Here is a 16,983-nt window from a genome sequence, read left to right as displayed (position 1 = left end):
TTTCAAACTACTGCTAGCATGATTATTAGCTTGAATAAAAGCTGCAAGAATAATATGAAATATAAAGGGTTAATTTAGAAATAGTATAAAATGCTGAACAATAAGAAGTAGTAAGTGTGCTGCGAAGCTTATATTTTGGCATCCATGTAAAGGAGTATGTTATTTAGAAACAAAGTATGTAAAAATAACTATGCAGATGGCAGCTGGAAGGACATCAACGAAGTAAAGAGATGTAACATCAAGCAAGATAAAGTTGGAACATTAGACAGTGCTGGAACACCACGTTTCAGATAACTGAGTTTCCTTAGACCACCGAGCTTAAATCAAGGACAAATTATAAATTAGAAGAGCAATTTTACATCAGATTTTGAGAAAAATACCAGACCTTCTGGTATAAATGTAACTGTGCATAAACAAGCTTTGGGTATTTGCCATAGAGAGCTGACAGCATCTGTGTTACATGCTTGTAGATCTGAAAAGAAAAATGTGTTAGTAAAGCGTATTAACTGAAACAGTTATCTTCGTGTATTTATGGTACTCAGTACAATACAGTAATAAGACTAGTTGTTTACAATAAATAGTTAAATGAACTGTGGTATGTATGCAAGTAAATGCAACTAACAGCAAGATAAACAGAAAGATGTGCATAGAATTCTTCAATGGCGAGCCACAGTTGATGGACCGAATGGTTTCTTATTGCGACAATTACAGCTTCTTTTTTATTTTATTCAGTTAGTATGGTCCATTCCAGTGCAAATGTTTGCCTCCTTCTGTACAGTATCTAGTAGCAGACCAGTGCCTCTCTGCAAATTCCACAGGTCCTGTGCATTTCCACAGTTGAATCTGCCAGCTGTGGTTGACCTCCTTTTCAGAGAATCAACGAGGAACTTTCCACACTTTCTCGACGGAAGATTTGACCACCTTCCACAATAGAAATTGATAATTCTCTGCTATAAGACAGAAAAGTATTAAATGTAAGGCTACCTTTCAGGTAGACAGTAATGACAGTCCAGCACATGTGTGGTCAGCATTTAAAGACTGGTATAAACAGAAATGTAGCACACGCAGTACTTTATTAGGTAATGTTGATGTTAATGCTTTGTGTAAATGTATTTTTACCTATGACTGGTATATGTCTAATGTCAAAACTTATAAGTACAGACCAGGACGTGTGATTTGTGACACTGATGTTAAAGCTATTTGTCTAGTGTACCACAGAAAGGTTGTTACACAGGTTACATCCAGTGATAAGTCCCCTGACATACAGCCCTTATCTTCTCCTCTGTATCCTGATCCACATACACTTCTTGGTTCTCCTGTATGTACTGTTGAAACCCTTTTAAAATATATTACCGATTTCAAAGATAAGCTCTTACAAGACCCAGACATTGATTTGGTAACACCTTTTGTAACTTACTGTTCAGATTGGATCAGCTTTATCACCAGAGTCTAAACAAAAGTTAAATGAACAGTTTAAAAAATGTCAAAGGGATAGTCAGAGTGGAATAATCTCCGTAAGACTATGGCAACTTTATCACAATGTTTGGGTAGCCTAGAGGGTCAGCTGCAAGCACTTGAACGTAAACATAACACTCTCGAAGACTGGGAAGCAAAGTCTGCAGTGCGTACATGGGAATTACAGGCAGAGCAGGATAAAACTACACATTATGACACGCTGCAATTTGAACTCCAGCAGTGCAAAGAGCAGCTACAGAAAGAGGTGGAGGAAGGGCAAGCTAACGATCAAAGGTATAAACAAATGCAGTATGATTTGAACAGATGCACAGAACAGCTAAGGGCACTAAATGAAGAAGAACTGAAAGTCTTACGAGACAGTCTTCAAGAATTAGAAACTACAGCAGGGGAAAATGTCAGGCAGCCCACAGACATTATAGGGGCAGCAACACCCTCCCCAAATGGAATGATAAAAAGGCATATTTTACAACATGTTAGCTTTTGAAGAATGGGTTAATTACACTGCAGGTGCAGATGCATGGAATAATTCTTTGATCAAATGTTTTGGACATTTATTCCCAAGTGTTTTAAAACATTTATTCAGCTAAAAAAACTATCCTCTTAACACTCAGCTGCAGCGGATGGCAGCAGTGTTACAGGCATTTACACAAGGACAACCATTAACTACTCGGTTGTTAGATCAATTTAATATTACCATTTCAGATAAAATGTACCATTTCGGACAAAATGCTTGAACAGGCACATCACTTTCAGTTAGCATAGCAGGTAGTGTTTAAGAAATCTGACGAAGATATGAAGGATGAAGACACTCAAAAACAGCTAAGTCATTGTTTTTTGGAGCAAGTGAAGGGAGTTACAGGTGACATGATTTAGTGCAAAAGTTAATGAGAAGACAATGTGTGATAATGGCAATCTTTTTTCTCACCATGTCTTCACATTAGATGAAGACATGGAACCTTTTGAAGTTGTAGATGTCCATGCAAAAGGGTGGGGTAGGAGCCGTTGGATAGATCAAGGACAACAACGGCAGCAGAGAGTAGCTTCTACACCTCCGGCTCCAATGGATGCTGGAGAACAGGCAGAAAAAAATAGAGTTCTACAGTGTTTTTGCTGTAAGCAAACTGGTCATTTCAAAAAGGATTGTCCATATTACAGGAAATGGAGGGAAGCTCAAGAAAAAAAGGGTAAGTTTGTTAAGCAGGTTACAGATGAAAATACGGGGAAAGTAACAAGTAAAGGTGCAAAGGCCCTTTAACCAGGGAAAGGATAACTATAAGGTAAAACAAATGACACCACAGGGGGATATATGTCCGGTAGATTGTCCGGACGATTTTCAAGCCCAAACACCTGTTAATCCATAATATGTAGAAGGTTTAAAAGCAGAAGTTACAAAGTTTAAGTACGTAGACGGCAGTGAAGGGGATGACAATGAAGGTGAAGAGCAAGTAGTACAGTTACAGTTATGTGCAGTTGAAAAAATGTCAGATACAGATGACTGGGAAAATATAAAATAGGGTGTGTCCCCCTACTCAAGAAGTTTCTTTTTTGACATCTTTTACAAAGGGGAGGGATGAAAGGCCCCTAATTGATATTTGGGTAGAGGGGACCCTATGGAAAAATGTATTATTGGATACAAGAGCAGCTGTTTCAGTTAGCAGCCAACCACTCCCACCAGATCCTAAAAAAAAGAACATGCATTTCAGGTTTTAATGGCACTGGCTGCATAGCAGTGTGTAGTAAAAATGTGTCCATATAGTTTACACAAAATGATGTAGGCATACAGGGGTCTTTTTTGATGCACCCTTCATGTGCATCGACCATTATAGGAATGGATATTATGAACAAAATTGGTTTGGTCATAGATGTACCAAATGGCATAATATGAAAGGGCGCAGAAGGATCTTCATGCTGCGCCATACAAATAGGTGAGACACTGAAAAAAACACAAGGGGCAGTACATGCAGACACACAGGACGCATGGCAGTCCTTACAGTCACAGTTTCCACTTCTGTGATCACAAGGGCCGACAGATTGTGGAAAACTAGAAATTCTGGTAGGAATAGGAAATGAACGTGATTTTATACCACCTTTTCAAAAGCAATACCTAATACAAAAAGAAGCAGAGGAAGGTATGCAAAAGTGCATAGCAGGTTGGGGAAACGGCAGGAATAATAGTAAAAGGTGAAAGTCCAACAAACTCACCCATTTGGCCAGTTACGAAAAAAGATGGCAGTTACAGGCTAGTCATAGATCTGAGAAAAGTATATCAATACACCACCCCTAGGGCACATGTAATTCCAGGAGTTCCAGAATTAGCAGCTAATATAAAACCACAAAGCCAGTGGTTCACAGTCATTAATTTGGCAAATGGATTTTTTACCATGCCACTGAGGAAAAGGGATTGGCCCAAATTTGCCTTTACCTTTAACAATCAGCAGTATCTTATGATGCGGTTATCGCAAGGATTTCAAAATAGTCTGGTAATTTTCCACCAAACGGTAGGCAAAATTCTAAGTGAGTTAAAAGAAGACGGATCAGTGCTTCATTACATAGATGACATACTGGTACAGTCAGAAACAGTAGAGCAGCATTTAAAAAAATTGAAAGAAGTTTTCAAAACACTGCAGCAGGATTCAAGGTAAAAAGTGAAAAAATACAGTTTCTTTCACAAGAAGTCAAATTTTTAGGGACCATTATCAAGCCCACGGGGAGATCCCTGTCTGCACAGAGAGTACAAGGTATCCTACAAATGGAAAAACCCATGACCATTTCAGACTTACATAAAATTCATGGGTATTTTGAATTACAACAGAGAATTCATTGAAGATTATGTGCAGAAGGCAGGAACGTTGTGCAACATGCTGTCCATGCAAACAAATAATGGCACTCTGGAATGGAATGTTGTAGAAGAACAGTCTGGAATGGAGTGTTGTAGAAGAACAGTCTGGAATGGAGTGTTGTAGAAGAACAGTCTGGAATGGAGTGTTGTAGTAGAACAGTCTGGAATGGAGTGTTGTAGTAGAACAGTCTGGAATGGAGTGTTGTAGTAGAACAGTCTGGAATGGAGTGTTGTAGAAGAACAATCTGGAATGGGGTGTTGTAGAAGAACAGTCTGGAATGGAGTGTGGTAGAAGAACAGTCTGGAATGGAGTGTTGTAGAAGAACAATCTGGAATGGGGTGTTGTAGAAGAACAGTCTGGAATAGGGTGTGGTAGAAGAACAGTCTGGAATGGAATGTTGTAGAAGAACAGTCTGGAATGGGGTGCTGTAGCAGAACAGTCTGGAATGGAGTGTTGTAGAAGAACAGTCTGGAATGGAGTGTTGCAGAAGAACAGTCTTTTGCAGCCATGAAAGAGAAGTTGGCAAGAGCTGCAGAACTAATAGCACCAACCTCAAAGTTACCGTTTGTTTTACTATCAGTAGTATTATTATAAGTGGGGCCACACAGGGGAGATAGGAGATCGCAGAAAACTTTAAGACCAGTTACCTTTTGCAGCCGGAAAATGTCTCCGGTAGAAAAGGGATATCACCCCTGTATTCAGCAATTGTTGGCTATATATTGGGGAATCAAACAAACAGAATATCTAACAGTCTTTTCATCCATAATAGTGCAGACACCACATCACGCAGTGCAAGTACTAGCAGACAATTTCGAAATGAACAAGATTACTGATCGTTTCAGTCAGGCAGTATTTGCTAGGTGGACGACTACTTTCAGTACGAAAAAGATAATCATTCAAGCAGGAGAAAAATACTATTTGTCCAACTTGCTGGGATATGAGGGGAAGCAGCATAACTGCATCGACAATCTGATAAAGCCAGAAAAATCCCCCATATCACCAGACTACAATCATTTTTTGCCCTCTGTCTTTGTAGATGGAGCTAGGTACTGAGAAACGGTATGTGAAAGGATTTGCTGTACTACCAGAAAAAGAAAGTGTGTGAGTTCCAGAGTTAGTGCAGCTCCCCGGTCACATATCAGCTCAAAGGGCTGAATTAGAAGCAGGACTGTACGTACTACAGCATTACAATCATGTCAATATTTACTCTGACAGTGCATATGTGGTAAACTCATTACGTTTACACATGACAGTGCGGGCTCATAGAGGTTTTGTAGGCAGTGCAGAAAAACCACTTAGACATGCAGAAGTTTTGCAAAATATATGGAAAATCATATGGCAAAAGAATATACAAGTGCAATTCAGCATTTTAAAAGTAAAAGCCCACCAAAAAAACAACTTCAGAAGTGTTCAAATTAAATGCAAAAGCAAATGTCTTAGCCAAACAGGCAGCGAAGACAGGATGGCAGTTGTATCCTGATTTAAAATCAGCCAAAGCAATACAGCACGTTAGTGTAGTAGATAAGGACAGGAATATCACTGAGGATTTAGTCCGAATTCAGAGGCAACAAGATTTGGAAGAGGAGACTAGTCAATGTATAATTGACGGGGTCCTACCTAGAGAATTCTGGGTTTATCCTACTACAAAAGGATTACAGTTACCTTATGTGCTATATCAACTAGCAAAACAGTTAGTAAAATACAATCATCAAGTGCTAGGACATGTAGCTAGTGAAAAGCTATGGCCAGTGGTCAAAGAAAAGTACTGGAACCCATCTTTAAAAAAAACCCTGTAAAATAGTTTCAGAAGAGTGCTTTATCTGTTTACAGGTTAATGCCAAAAGTAAAAAGCCTCAGTTACACAGGGTCATGCCAGCAGATGGACCATGGTATGCAATTCAAATAGATAATGCAGGACCATTACCACCGACAAAACAAGGGTATCGCTACTTCTTAGTAGTAGTAGATGTATTTTCAAAATGGGTAGAAGCAATTCCTACCAAAAAAAAAAACAACTGCTAAAGCAACAGCAGAAGCTTTAATGAAAAACATTTTTTGTCATTGGGGATGGCCAGGGGTTATCGAGTCTGATAACGGGCCACAATTTGTCAGTCAGCTAATCAAACAAATGTGTAATTTGTTAGAAATACAACAAAGAGTTCATGCACCCTACCATCCACAGTCCAACAGGATAGTTGAAAGAATGAACAGAACCATTAAAGAGAGACTAAAAAAAGCATGTTTGAAAAAGGGATGGGATTGGGTGCAACATTTGCCAGGAATTTTGTTAGGGGTAAGAGTTACCCCAAACAGTAAAACAGGGATTTCACCATATGAAATCATGACAGGCAGGAAAATGCCTGCACAACTACCTTTTGATCCAGAAACTGGACATAACAGACCTTTGTTAGAGGCAGCACAACATCAAACATGGTTAAAAGACATCACAGGGCAGTGTGAATACTTGGCAAGGGAGCAAGCATTCCATTTATGGATAAAGGTCCCCCATAATGCCACAGGAACAACACCTTCCCTCTGGAACAAAGGTATTAATTAAAATGTTTCAGATGGATGGTACATGGAATAGCAATTAGCGAGGACCTTTTGAATGGAACAAATAGGGCCTTTGGTCTATAAAGTCAAACAAAGCAAGAAAAACAAGACCTTGCTAGTTCACAGGGATCAAATAAGAGTCGTTGTTTGAAGTGATCAGCAGAAAAATGTATCGCCTTTAAAAGGAGGGAGAGCAGATGCTCAATAAAGTTTATGTTTCTGTTTTTAGAAACAACATACAAGACTGAATGCCAAGCATTCTGCAAAGTTTGTTGAAAGTACTCCCAAAAAGGTTGATAGGACAAGCAAGTTTAGTAAACATGACAAACGTGACTGTTATTGTAAGTATTGTACTCAGTGTACTCCTTTTGGTAGATTGCCAAACAGAGGGAATCAAGGTTGTTTATTACAACATTTCACAAACAACACTAAGTTGGGAAAATGCTACACAAAATAGAATAGAAAACAATTTCAGTTGTAAAATGCAAACAAAGTGCATCTTTGGAAGCAAACATTTAACAATAATATAACAGCATGTTTAGCTACACAGGGTCAGGCATACATAAAAGTAGAAGAAGAGTCAAAGACTGACATAAACATTTCAGTAAACAGCTCAGTCTCTATTAGATGCTGTACATTATCCCCTGAACATGTAACAATTCTGACAAGAAAAGACATCATACAAAAAAATGCCACAGTGTGTTAATAATAACACAAAAATAATAATAAATTCGACAGGTGAAAGAACAGGTATAATTTCTACTAATACTCTGTTTATTTGTATAAACAACACAGTAATACAAGGAAAAGGACCATGGGTCGGAATACTTACCATTCTGGATAATAAACCAGTACTTCATACAGATCAAGTGGTAAAAATACCATCCACTTGTACCATGTTAGGGCAACAATACCAAAAGACAATATTGCACTTCAATATAACGTTTCCAAGTTTTAAACAGACAAAATGCAGATTTAAAAGAGCCTGGTATGACACACGCTTAGGGGGAGTAGGAGCAGGACTTGGAACTCTAAATGCTGTGGATATTCAAATTTTGCAAAATAAGTTAAGGTTACTAGGACAAGACATATCACAAATTGTAGATTTGCAAGCCCAATGAAAGCCCACTATTTGGTATGTACATAAACAAAATGTATTGTATCAAGAATTTTTTTTTAAATAATTATAATGTAGCATTAACAGACAGATTGCAATTTGACACCAATGTATCTGTATTTGCAGATTGGACAAAATGTATTTTATAATCATTGTATGTTAAAATACAAAAAAATGAGTTACAGACAAAGCTGATGTTAAAAAATGAGTACATGTGGCGACAACTATTCAGCAGATGGATACCATCCACTAGCTGGATAAGACTGTTCACAGAACAGACTCAGTGTGAGCACAACTTCTGTGTAGGTAAAGTCATGTACTATAATGTAACAAAACAAACAGTAATGTGTCAATGCATGGTATTACCTATAATATTTTTGTCTACTTGTAACAATACTGAACTTTGGTTACCTCAACTTGAAGGAAATTACATAGATATGGATAACAAAATGTACATATTAAAACATTGTACAGAAACTATGAATGGTCTCATATACGGACAGCATTCTCCCATCTGTGAGCCATGTTTTTTACAACATTCTGTAAATATGTGCAAATGGACAATATTTCCTTTAAACTTCAAAATGTTTGTCAAAGTGCACCACAATTTGTATGTGTGGTTCAAATAAACCAGTGTTAAAAATACAAGCAAACACCCTTTGTGGGATGTTTCAATAATATCACGCATTTAACCTGGGAAAATGAGACTTATGTGTTTTCTACCAGTACTAAAAAATGGCATAATTTCAGTGGAAATATAAAATGATTCAGTTTCCTAACATTACTTTGTCTTTAGACAAGTTAAGAATAATAATGCAGGACACAGACAATCTTAAAGCTTACTTGGATCATGGTAACTGCAGCATATTACGGGATGAAGTATAATAATGACAGCTTGGAATTGTTTAATATGCTGCAGATTATGGAGAGTTGCAATAACTCAACAAGTTATGATTGTATATATGAGCAAAGTTATAAATGCTGTAAATAATGATGCTAAGGAAACAAATGCAGTCTTCTTTAACTGAAGTTTAGTCCGTTCCTCAAACAAATTAAAAAAAATGGGGAACTGAAAGAATACTCTGTTCTATTTAGTATATACTGTCTTTCAAACTACTGTTAGCATGATTATTAGCTTGAATAAAAGCTGCAAGAATAATATGAAATATAAAGGGTTAATTTAGAAATAGCATAAAATGCTGAAAAATAAGAAGTAGTAAGTGTGCTGGCGAAGCTTATATTTTGTCATCCATGTAAAGGAGTATGTTATTTAGAAACAAAGTATGTAAAATAACTGCACAGATGGCAGCTGGAAGGACATCAATGAAGTAAAGAGATGTAACACCAAGCAAGATAAAGTTCAAACATCACATAGTGCTGGAGCACCATGTTTCAGATAACTGAGTTTCCTTGGACCACCGAGCATAAATCAAGGACAAATCATAAATTAGAAGAACAAAGAAAAACTGTTATGCAAAGAAAGAACTGTTTTACATCAGACTTTGAGAAAAATACTAGACCTTCTGGTATAAATGTAACTGTGCATAAACAAGCTTTGGGTATTTGCCATAGAGAGCTGACAGCATCTGTGTTACATGCTTGTAGATCTGAAAAGAAAAATGTGATAGTAAAGCGTATTAAATGAAACGGTTATCTTCATGTATTTATTGTACTCCGTACAATACAGTAATAAGACTAGATGATTACAATAAATAGTTAAATGAACTGTGGTATGTATGCATGTAAATGCAGCTAACAGCAAGATAAAACAAACACCACACCTGAAGCCAAAATCCTACAGCAGTCACAAAACAAATCAGTATTCTAGCGTTCCAATGAAGATAAAAAGTTTAAATTTGTGTCTTTTGGCTTTTTCCCGGTTAGGGTCACCACAGCGGAACTCCGGTCCGCTAATGATTGGTAGTTGATTTTTATGTGCCGAGTTACCAGCCCTGACGCACAACCTTCAACGAAGGTATGCCCATTCACGCATGTCTCCATGCAGAAAAAGCTCTAGCTGAGAATCGAACCGGACAGCTTATTACTGTGAGGCGACAACACTACCGCAGCACCACCACCGCGGATTTTGACAAGCAAAAATCCAAACAATAAATAATCCAATAGATCAAACAAAAATCCCAGTAGTAAATAATCTAACAACAAGATAACAAACAGAAAGATTTCTTATACAGTTATGTGATTCTCTGCTAAAGTCTGCTAAAAATGGAAATATGTTTAACATTATGACCATCGCAGGTCTTCTTTTCCTATTATTTTATCTAAGGGCTGTTCTTTGTATACTCTGAAGTATGTCACGGTATTCTTCACACAAATGGTAAGCATTTTTACTTTCACGTTTATGTACCTTACTTGTAACATCTTGGTGAACGACTTTTATGTGCGTGTTTAGCCATTCTTACAATAGTACTGGCCTTCCAAAAAATAATAATTTTTGTATATAAATTTTAAAACATGGCAAACAGTCAGAATGCTGACATATCTTTAGTGAATTGTCATACAGTCTGTGAAATGCTATATACCCGGTATGTCAGTTTATGATTTACTTGTAACCAGGTGAAGAAATTGATGAAACCAAGCACAACACATATTAATTCAGTTACTATAAATGTAATGCCATCTGAAAGCAATAGAGACTGCTCTGCATATGTGCCATAGATTTTTCAGTAGGGTGATGTGATTTGTTGCTTTGTATTTTTGTGATATTTTCAAATAACAGCATACTAAGTATGTCAGACTTGTGAATTTCTTGAGTGAAAGGATGAGTTGAAAATTTGCAATTCTTTTGCATAGAGACAGACACAAAAATGCATGTGTATTCCTATTTCATGCACAGATGCTCACACAACACACAAGCACACACACAGTCACGTGCACATGCACACACACAAACACACACATACACGTGTGTGTGCATACTTACATATGTACGTGTGAGTATGTACACATTTACACACATACATACACTCATGAGCATTACTCACACATGTATGTTCGCATACACACACACACACACACACACACACACACACACACACACACACACACACACACACACACACACACACACACACACACACACACACACACACACACACACACACGCATTTCATGTAAGAAGGTCAGAAGCTGCTAACAGTTCTATATCTATTCTTTTATTGTTCTGCTTCACTTATGTACAGCTTGCATTATCAAAACCATCATGACCACTAAAATTATCATTATCGGCAGGCACTGGCTTTGGTCAAATTAAACTAAAAATAACTGAAACAAAACCATGTTAAATGCAATATTCTATGTGATATTAATCCTTGCTTTCTGTCTTTGCTTTATTGCAGCTGATGTAATTTCCACAGTTGAGTTCAATCATACAGGAGATCTGTTGGCAACAGGGGATAAGGGGGGTCGAGTTGTTATTTTCCAAAGAGAACCTGAGGTAAGATATACAATGAATGCATGTTGTCAGAATAGATTATGTACCCCAATTATGCTATCTGATCTCATCTTTCTGCCAGCCTTGATCGGCTATGCTGTGGTAAGACAACAAAAAACATTTGTACAGAAGTACAATATAGTTTGATAATCCAATAAATCTGTATTCATTTTGCATGGCATGGATTTACTTTATTACTATAATAGTAGTAAGAAAAAACACTGTAGGACCCACCACGCTGGAAAAATCAGTCAAGGTACAAGGCATAAATCCACAAGGCAGTTTATTGAACGATAAAAACAGGATGAGCGCTTTCGCGTACTATTAACGTACGCTTCTTCAGATCAAAGTTAAAATGAAGACTTTCCTTTTTATACTAGTGCAAAACCATCTATTATTCAATTAACCATTTATTACTATAATACATACTGAAGTAGACATAGTGAGATGAGAACTGGGCCACATAATCTACATTTTGGTGATTTTCGGATGCTAGAAATTAATTTGTTTTGCACCCTTTTAAAGAGCTGGAAATCCTTTGCTAATGTTGTTTTCATGTACTATATGTCAATATTAATACAACAATGTTGTTTTAAATATTCATAGTTGTGTCTGTAATATACTTATTTATTTGCAAATCATGAAAAGCTCCACAAAAAACATGTTCATTTCCAGTGATGAATCAGTGCTATTGGCAACTTGGGAGACTGTCTTGCTTTGACCAACGCAATATTTAAGCAAAGTATTCAAGCAAAGAACTCTCATACTTAACTCTAACCTCAGAGCTACAGGTTCAGGCAGAAGAAAATGGCTCAAAAGCAGCCAGTACCTATCCTTGAGTCCAATATTTCTCACCACAGGTGATGATGTGACCCAAGGGCTGTGCAGCAGTACCAAGATGGAAAGAAACAAAGTGCATTCTAGCATTGCAGGAAGTATATGTACAGTATGTGTGTGTGTGTGTGTGTGTGTGTGTGTGTGTGTGTGTGTGTGTGTGTGTGTGTGTGTGTGTGTGTATTTCTCTACATTTCTCTCTCTCTCTCTCTATATATATATATATATATATATATAAGTTTTTATGTGTTCACATTCCATCGATTATGTATTTTGTCATTCTCTGTGATTATTGATTGACATATAGTCAAGCATATGGTAGCTGTTTTTTTTTTAAATAATGTAAAGACTGGTAAAGATTAAAAGTTAATTCAACATCAGTTCATAGGTACATAGGTTCATAGGCTGGTACTAGGCTATCAGCCCTAGGGCATATACAAGCCTAGCCATAACAATTCCCTGGCTATTTCTTCCCACAATATTTACTTTCCTGGAACCCTGTCTAGCAGGGCGACTGATGTGATCCCCGTGTGAATTTCTTATCTCTCATCCAATCGTCAAGGGTCCTTTTGAAGAGGGCCAAAGATGTGCTCTGCTTGACATGTATGGGCAGTCTATTCCAGAGTCTGGGGAGTCTCTGGGTCAGGAACCTATCCCTCCAGCATGTTTTGCTCATTGTGATGACAAAGTTTAGATCCAAGGAGTGTGTGGTTCTGAGGGATTGGGATTTCTTTAAGTGTAGCATGTCCAAAAGCTCTGGGTTTGACATGGCCTTGTATGTTAAGCAGAGATCGCCTCTAAGTAGACGATATGTGACAGAGTATAGCTGGAGGTTTTTTAGATGGTCAGAATAGGGCATCTACTTTAGGCCTGTGATTCTTTTAGGGTGGTATTTCTGCGGCCTTTCCAGTTGTTGCAGATGTCTTGAGAGGTACATACCAAACGGGGCGTTGTATTCTATAATGGGTCTAATGAAGGATGAGTACAGTGGGACAATGACCTCCTTTTTTCTGGATGAAAAGCCCTTAGTGATGAGGTGTGCCACATAGAAGGATTTCCTGACTGTTGTGGCGATGTGGTTATCTAAGGTGAGACCACTGTCCACCTGTGTCCCTAAGTCTCTTATCACACTTTCAGTGTTTAGTGTACTGCATGTGGTAATTCATGAGTACATGTTTTTTTCACAAAGGGGATAACTATACATTTCTTGGCATTGAGCTTGAGCCCATGGCTCTGGCACCGAGCATCTGTTTATGTAAGGACCCTTTGTAGAATATCCACATCATTTGGGGATTCGATAATGGCTCCCAGTTTGCAGTCATCTGTGAACTTTGTTAGCCAGAGTCCCTTAGTGTTGGCCTGTACTTCAGAGAAGTAGATGCCAAACAAGAGAGCTCCCAGGACTGAACCCTGAGGTACTCCACTTGTCACTTGTCTGGAGCTGGATTTGGAGTTGGATACTTTTACAGTGTGGGTTCTGTCAGTAAGCCAGTTGGCAACCCATCGAGTGATGTAGGGATTAGTGCCCAGTTTAGTAGGTTTATCTGTGATTCCAGAGTGGGGGATGGTGTTGAAGGCCTTGGCGAGGTCCAGATAGGCTGTGTGGACCACCTTACCCTCGTCCACAGCTCTGGAGACTGATTCAAAGAAGTCAATCAGGATCAGGAGACATGATCGGCCCTTCACTAACCCAAACTGGGTGGGGTCCTGTGTTTGAAAGTTGCCAATGTCTTTGTTTATAAGTTCGGTGATAATACGTTCCATGGCCTTGCAGATCAGGCTCATCAGACTGATGAGGTGGTAGTTACCAGGATCCAAGGTGGATCCCCCCCTTGTGGAGTGGGATAACTGTAGCTGTACATCACTCAGCGGGCATGAAGCCTGAGATGAGGCTATGATTAAACATGACACTTAGGTGAGGTGCCAGTTCATTTTGTAGTTCATATAGTACACAGCCAGGGATGTCATCTGGTCCCATGCATGCTGTATTCTTAGCTTTGGAGAGTGCAGTTTTTACCTGTGTGGTTGTTATTACCAGAATTTGGCAATCTTTTGGTACTGAAATGGGCCCTTTAGGGGGTGAGAGGGGGGTGAAGTTGGCACTGAATCGATCTGCCAGGATATTGGCAATATCCTTGGGATCTGTATATTTAATGTCATTCTATTGTAGCCCAGAGCAGATCTGAGCATTGTCATTTAGACTCTTGACATAGCTATAGAATGCCTTGTGGATGTCTTTGGAATCTTTGGCAATTTTATTTTCGTAATTAGCTTTGGAGGATTTTATGAGGGATCTCAGTTTCTGATATATGAAATATCAGAAATAATATGTTATGAAATAATGTTATTTATTTATCCTTGGTTAATGAGGTTAGTCTAACTAGGCAAGTGGTGGCTTTTTAGGGGAAACCTGAGGAGGTATTTCTACTACTAAGGGAAATTTGCCAGGGCATCAGGGAACTTCCTTTAATTTTTTCTTTAGGTGTTACCCACTAAAACAGATTGAAGTCCATTTTATGCCTCATCCCAAGGACAAAGTTAGTTATGCACTGTAACTGTTTTGCTTTATAGGTAAATACTAGGCAATCCTGCTGCAGAGTATTCCACACCTACCCAATTACCAGACAGTGACCAAAGGTAAGAATCAAACCCTGGATCTGGTAAATGCGAGGTAAACACCATAGCAATTATGCCAAACCCCAAACCTGTCACTGCTCATATGTTCTGAATAAATATCTCTCAAGATCAAGCGATACTTTTTTATATGTAGTCCAGTTGAATATCTTCCTGTTATAGGTTTTATAAATGTGTTGCAGCTAGTTTGCAAGTTTGTCCTGTGAACTAACTTGCTTAATTATTGATATATTACTAATGTTAATGCAAATATCCATATGGTTGAGAGGTAGATGATTATTTATCTAGCTTAAAACAGGCAGTGCTTTTAAACAATTTTATTGTCAGGTTCAATATTAGTCCTATAGGTCAGTGATGCAAGAAATGTAACAAATGCAAGAATTGTAGCAAAGGTGTCCCTGTAGTGCCATATGTCAAAAGATCGCTTGGTAGCTTGGGTGGTGCAGTGGTGCAGTGGTTAGCATTGTCACCTCACCACAAGAGGTTCTTTGGGTTGATTATCAGCTGGGTTGCCTTCTGTGTGGAATCTGCATATCCTCCCTGCGTTCACATGGGTTTCTTCTGGATACTCCAGTTTCCTCCCACATTCCAAACACATGCATCTGGAGCATTTCTCCCTTGGCCTCCACTAAAAATGGACTATTTCCCAGTAAACAGATGTTAAAGGAAATAAATAAATAGTTTGCCATAAGAAAAAGCAGCAGTACATCTAATAGAAGTTGACACTTTTAGTACAATTATATATAGCATATGAGTGTATGGCATATGTCTGACTATACATACAAATTAAACATATGCCATCTAACATAAACCATAAAAAATATTATGGAGAGTACAGTACATCACATTTCACACTGCTGTCTGCAGTAGAAACCTAACAAAGCATACAATACATGGTATTAACACCAACAAATGCTTTCCTTAAAAACAGAAACAACATGAGTAGTATCTCTGCTACCTATATCTGCTTAAAATTCAGTCTAAAGGAGTACCTAAAAGAGAAAATACACATTTACATGAGGGCAGCTTTTCCCACTGTAGCACCCAATGTTGTGAGCTTTGTATCCATACCATCCTAGGTTATATAATTCTATGGTCACACAATCATGCAACCCACTCACATTGCTATAACATAAAAAACACAGAAAATGGATAAACTGAATACTTGGGTTTGGTTATATGAATTAAGGCACTCAGTTGAAAACTGAGAGCATCAGCAATCTTCACAAAATGGAGAGATGATAAGAGGTCCAAATGGAGAGATGATATGGGGGTCTGAAGGGAGAGATGATAAGGGGTCCGAATGGAGAGATGATATGTCAGCAAGCAAAGGAGAGTAGTATTGCTGAAAGTGAATTCATCCTCAAGTCTTGGTAAGTACCTTCATGGGGTGGACCCTGTTTTTCACAAAATCTTACCAAGACAACACTAATATATATAGACTGTATTTATATAGCATATATCATGGACAGACGTAGGCTAAAAATTAAAGAAGATAGCTGGGTGCACAATACCCAGAATACAAAAGTGCCCAGTCCTAGTAGGCACACTGTTGCCAGGACTGGAAAAGATGACAGTGTAAAATCCTCAAAATACGAAAACATTCCTACAGTGGGGCCAGCCCAGGCCCAGGGGATGATGGTGCCCCTATTTAGAAGGAAGAAGAAGCCCACAAAAATCAATAGGCCAGAGGAGAGCTATAAGGATGATAAAGTGGACTATTGAGGACAATAAAGAAATTATGTATTGTTACGATTATGCAAGAAGCCCAGAATTTCCAGACACAATATATGCAAAATGATTAAGAGAGAAATTAGATGAAAGAAAATTACTTCCACAAGAAAAACTGTCAGAAGGCTCAAATAAAAATTTGTATTCATTAATACAACAGATTTGTGAAAAACAATATATAGATGAAGAAACACTGATCTTTTTGGAAAAAGAAACATCTGAGGAAGTGCGAAAATATAAACAACAAAACCAAGAGATTTTTGAAAAGTATAAAAAAGAAATATGGACATGGGAAAGAAAAAGAGATTTAATATTGTGTAATATTTATGCAAAGGAGAAAGCAAAAC

General features: G+C 38.0%; 1 protein-coding gene across 1 annotated transcript in view; it reads left to right on the top strand.

Annotated features, from left to right (window-relative positions):
* The window catches only part of LOC122794315 (serine/threonine-protein phosphatase 2A 55 kDa regulatory subunit B gamma isoform), a 1,556,815-nt gene that overhangs the window by 600,487 nt on the left and 939,345 nt on the right, over positions 1-16,983 (top strand). The window contains exon 2 of the mRNA XM_044062611.1: positions 11,343-11,440. Within this exon, the coding sequence (XP_043918546.1) occupies positions 11,343-11,440 (98 nt within the window). The remainder of the gene's footprint in view (positions 1-11,342; positions 11,441-16,983) is intronic.

The sequence above is a fragment of the Protopterus annectens genome, chromosome 2.part1 (genome assembly GCF_019279795.1).
Source record: "Protopterus annectens isolate FY-2018-M chromosome 2.part1, PAN1.0, whole genome shotgun sequence".
Classification (NCBI taxonomy): Eukaryota; Metazoa; Chordata; order Ceratodontiformes; family Protopteridae; genus Protopterus; species Protopterus annectens.
Note: the sequence above shows the minus strand (reverse complement) of the source record. Positions and strands in the feature narration are given on the sequence as shown.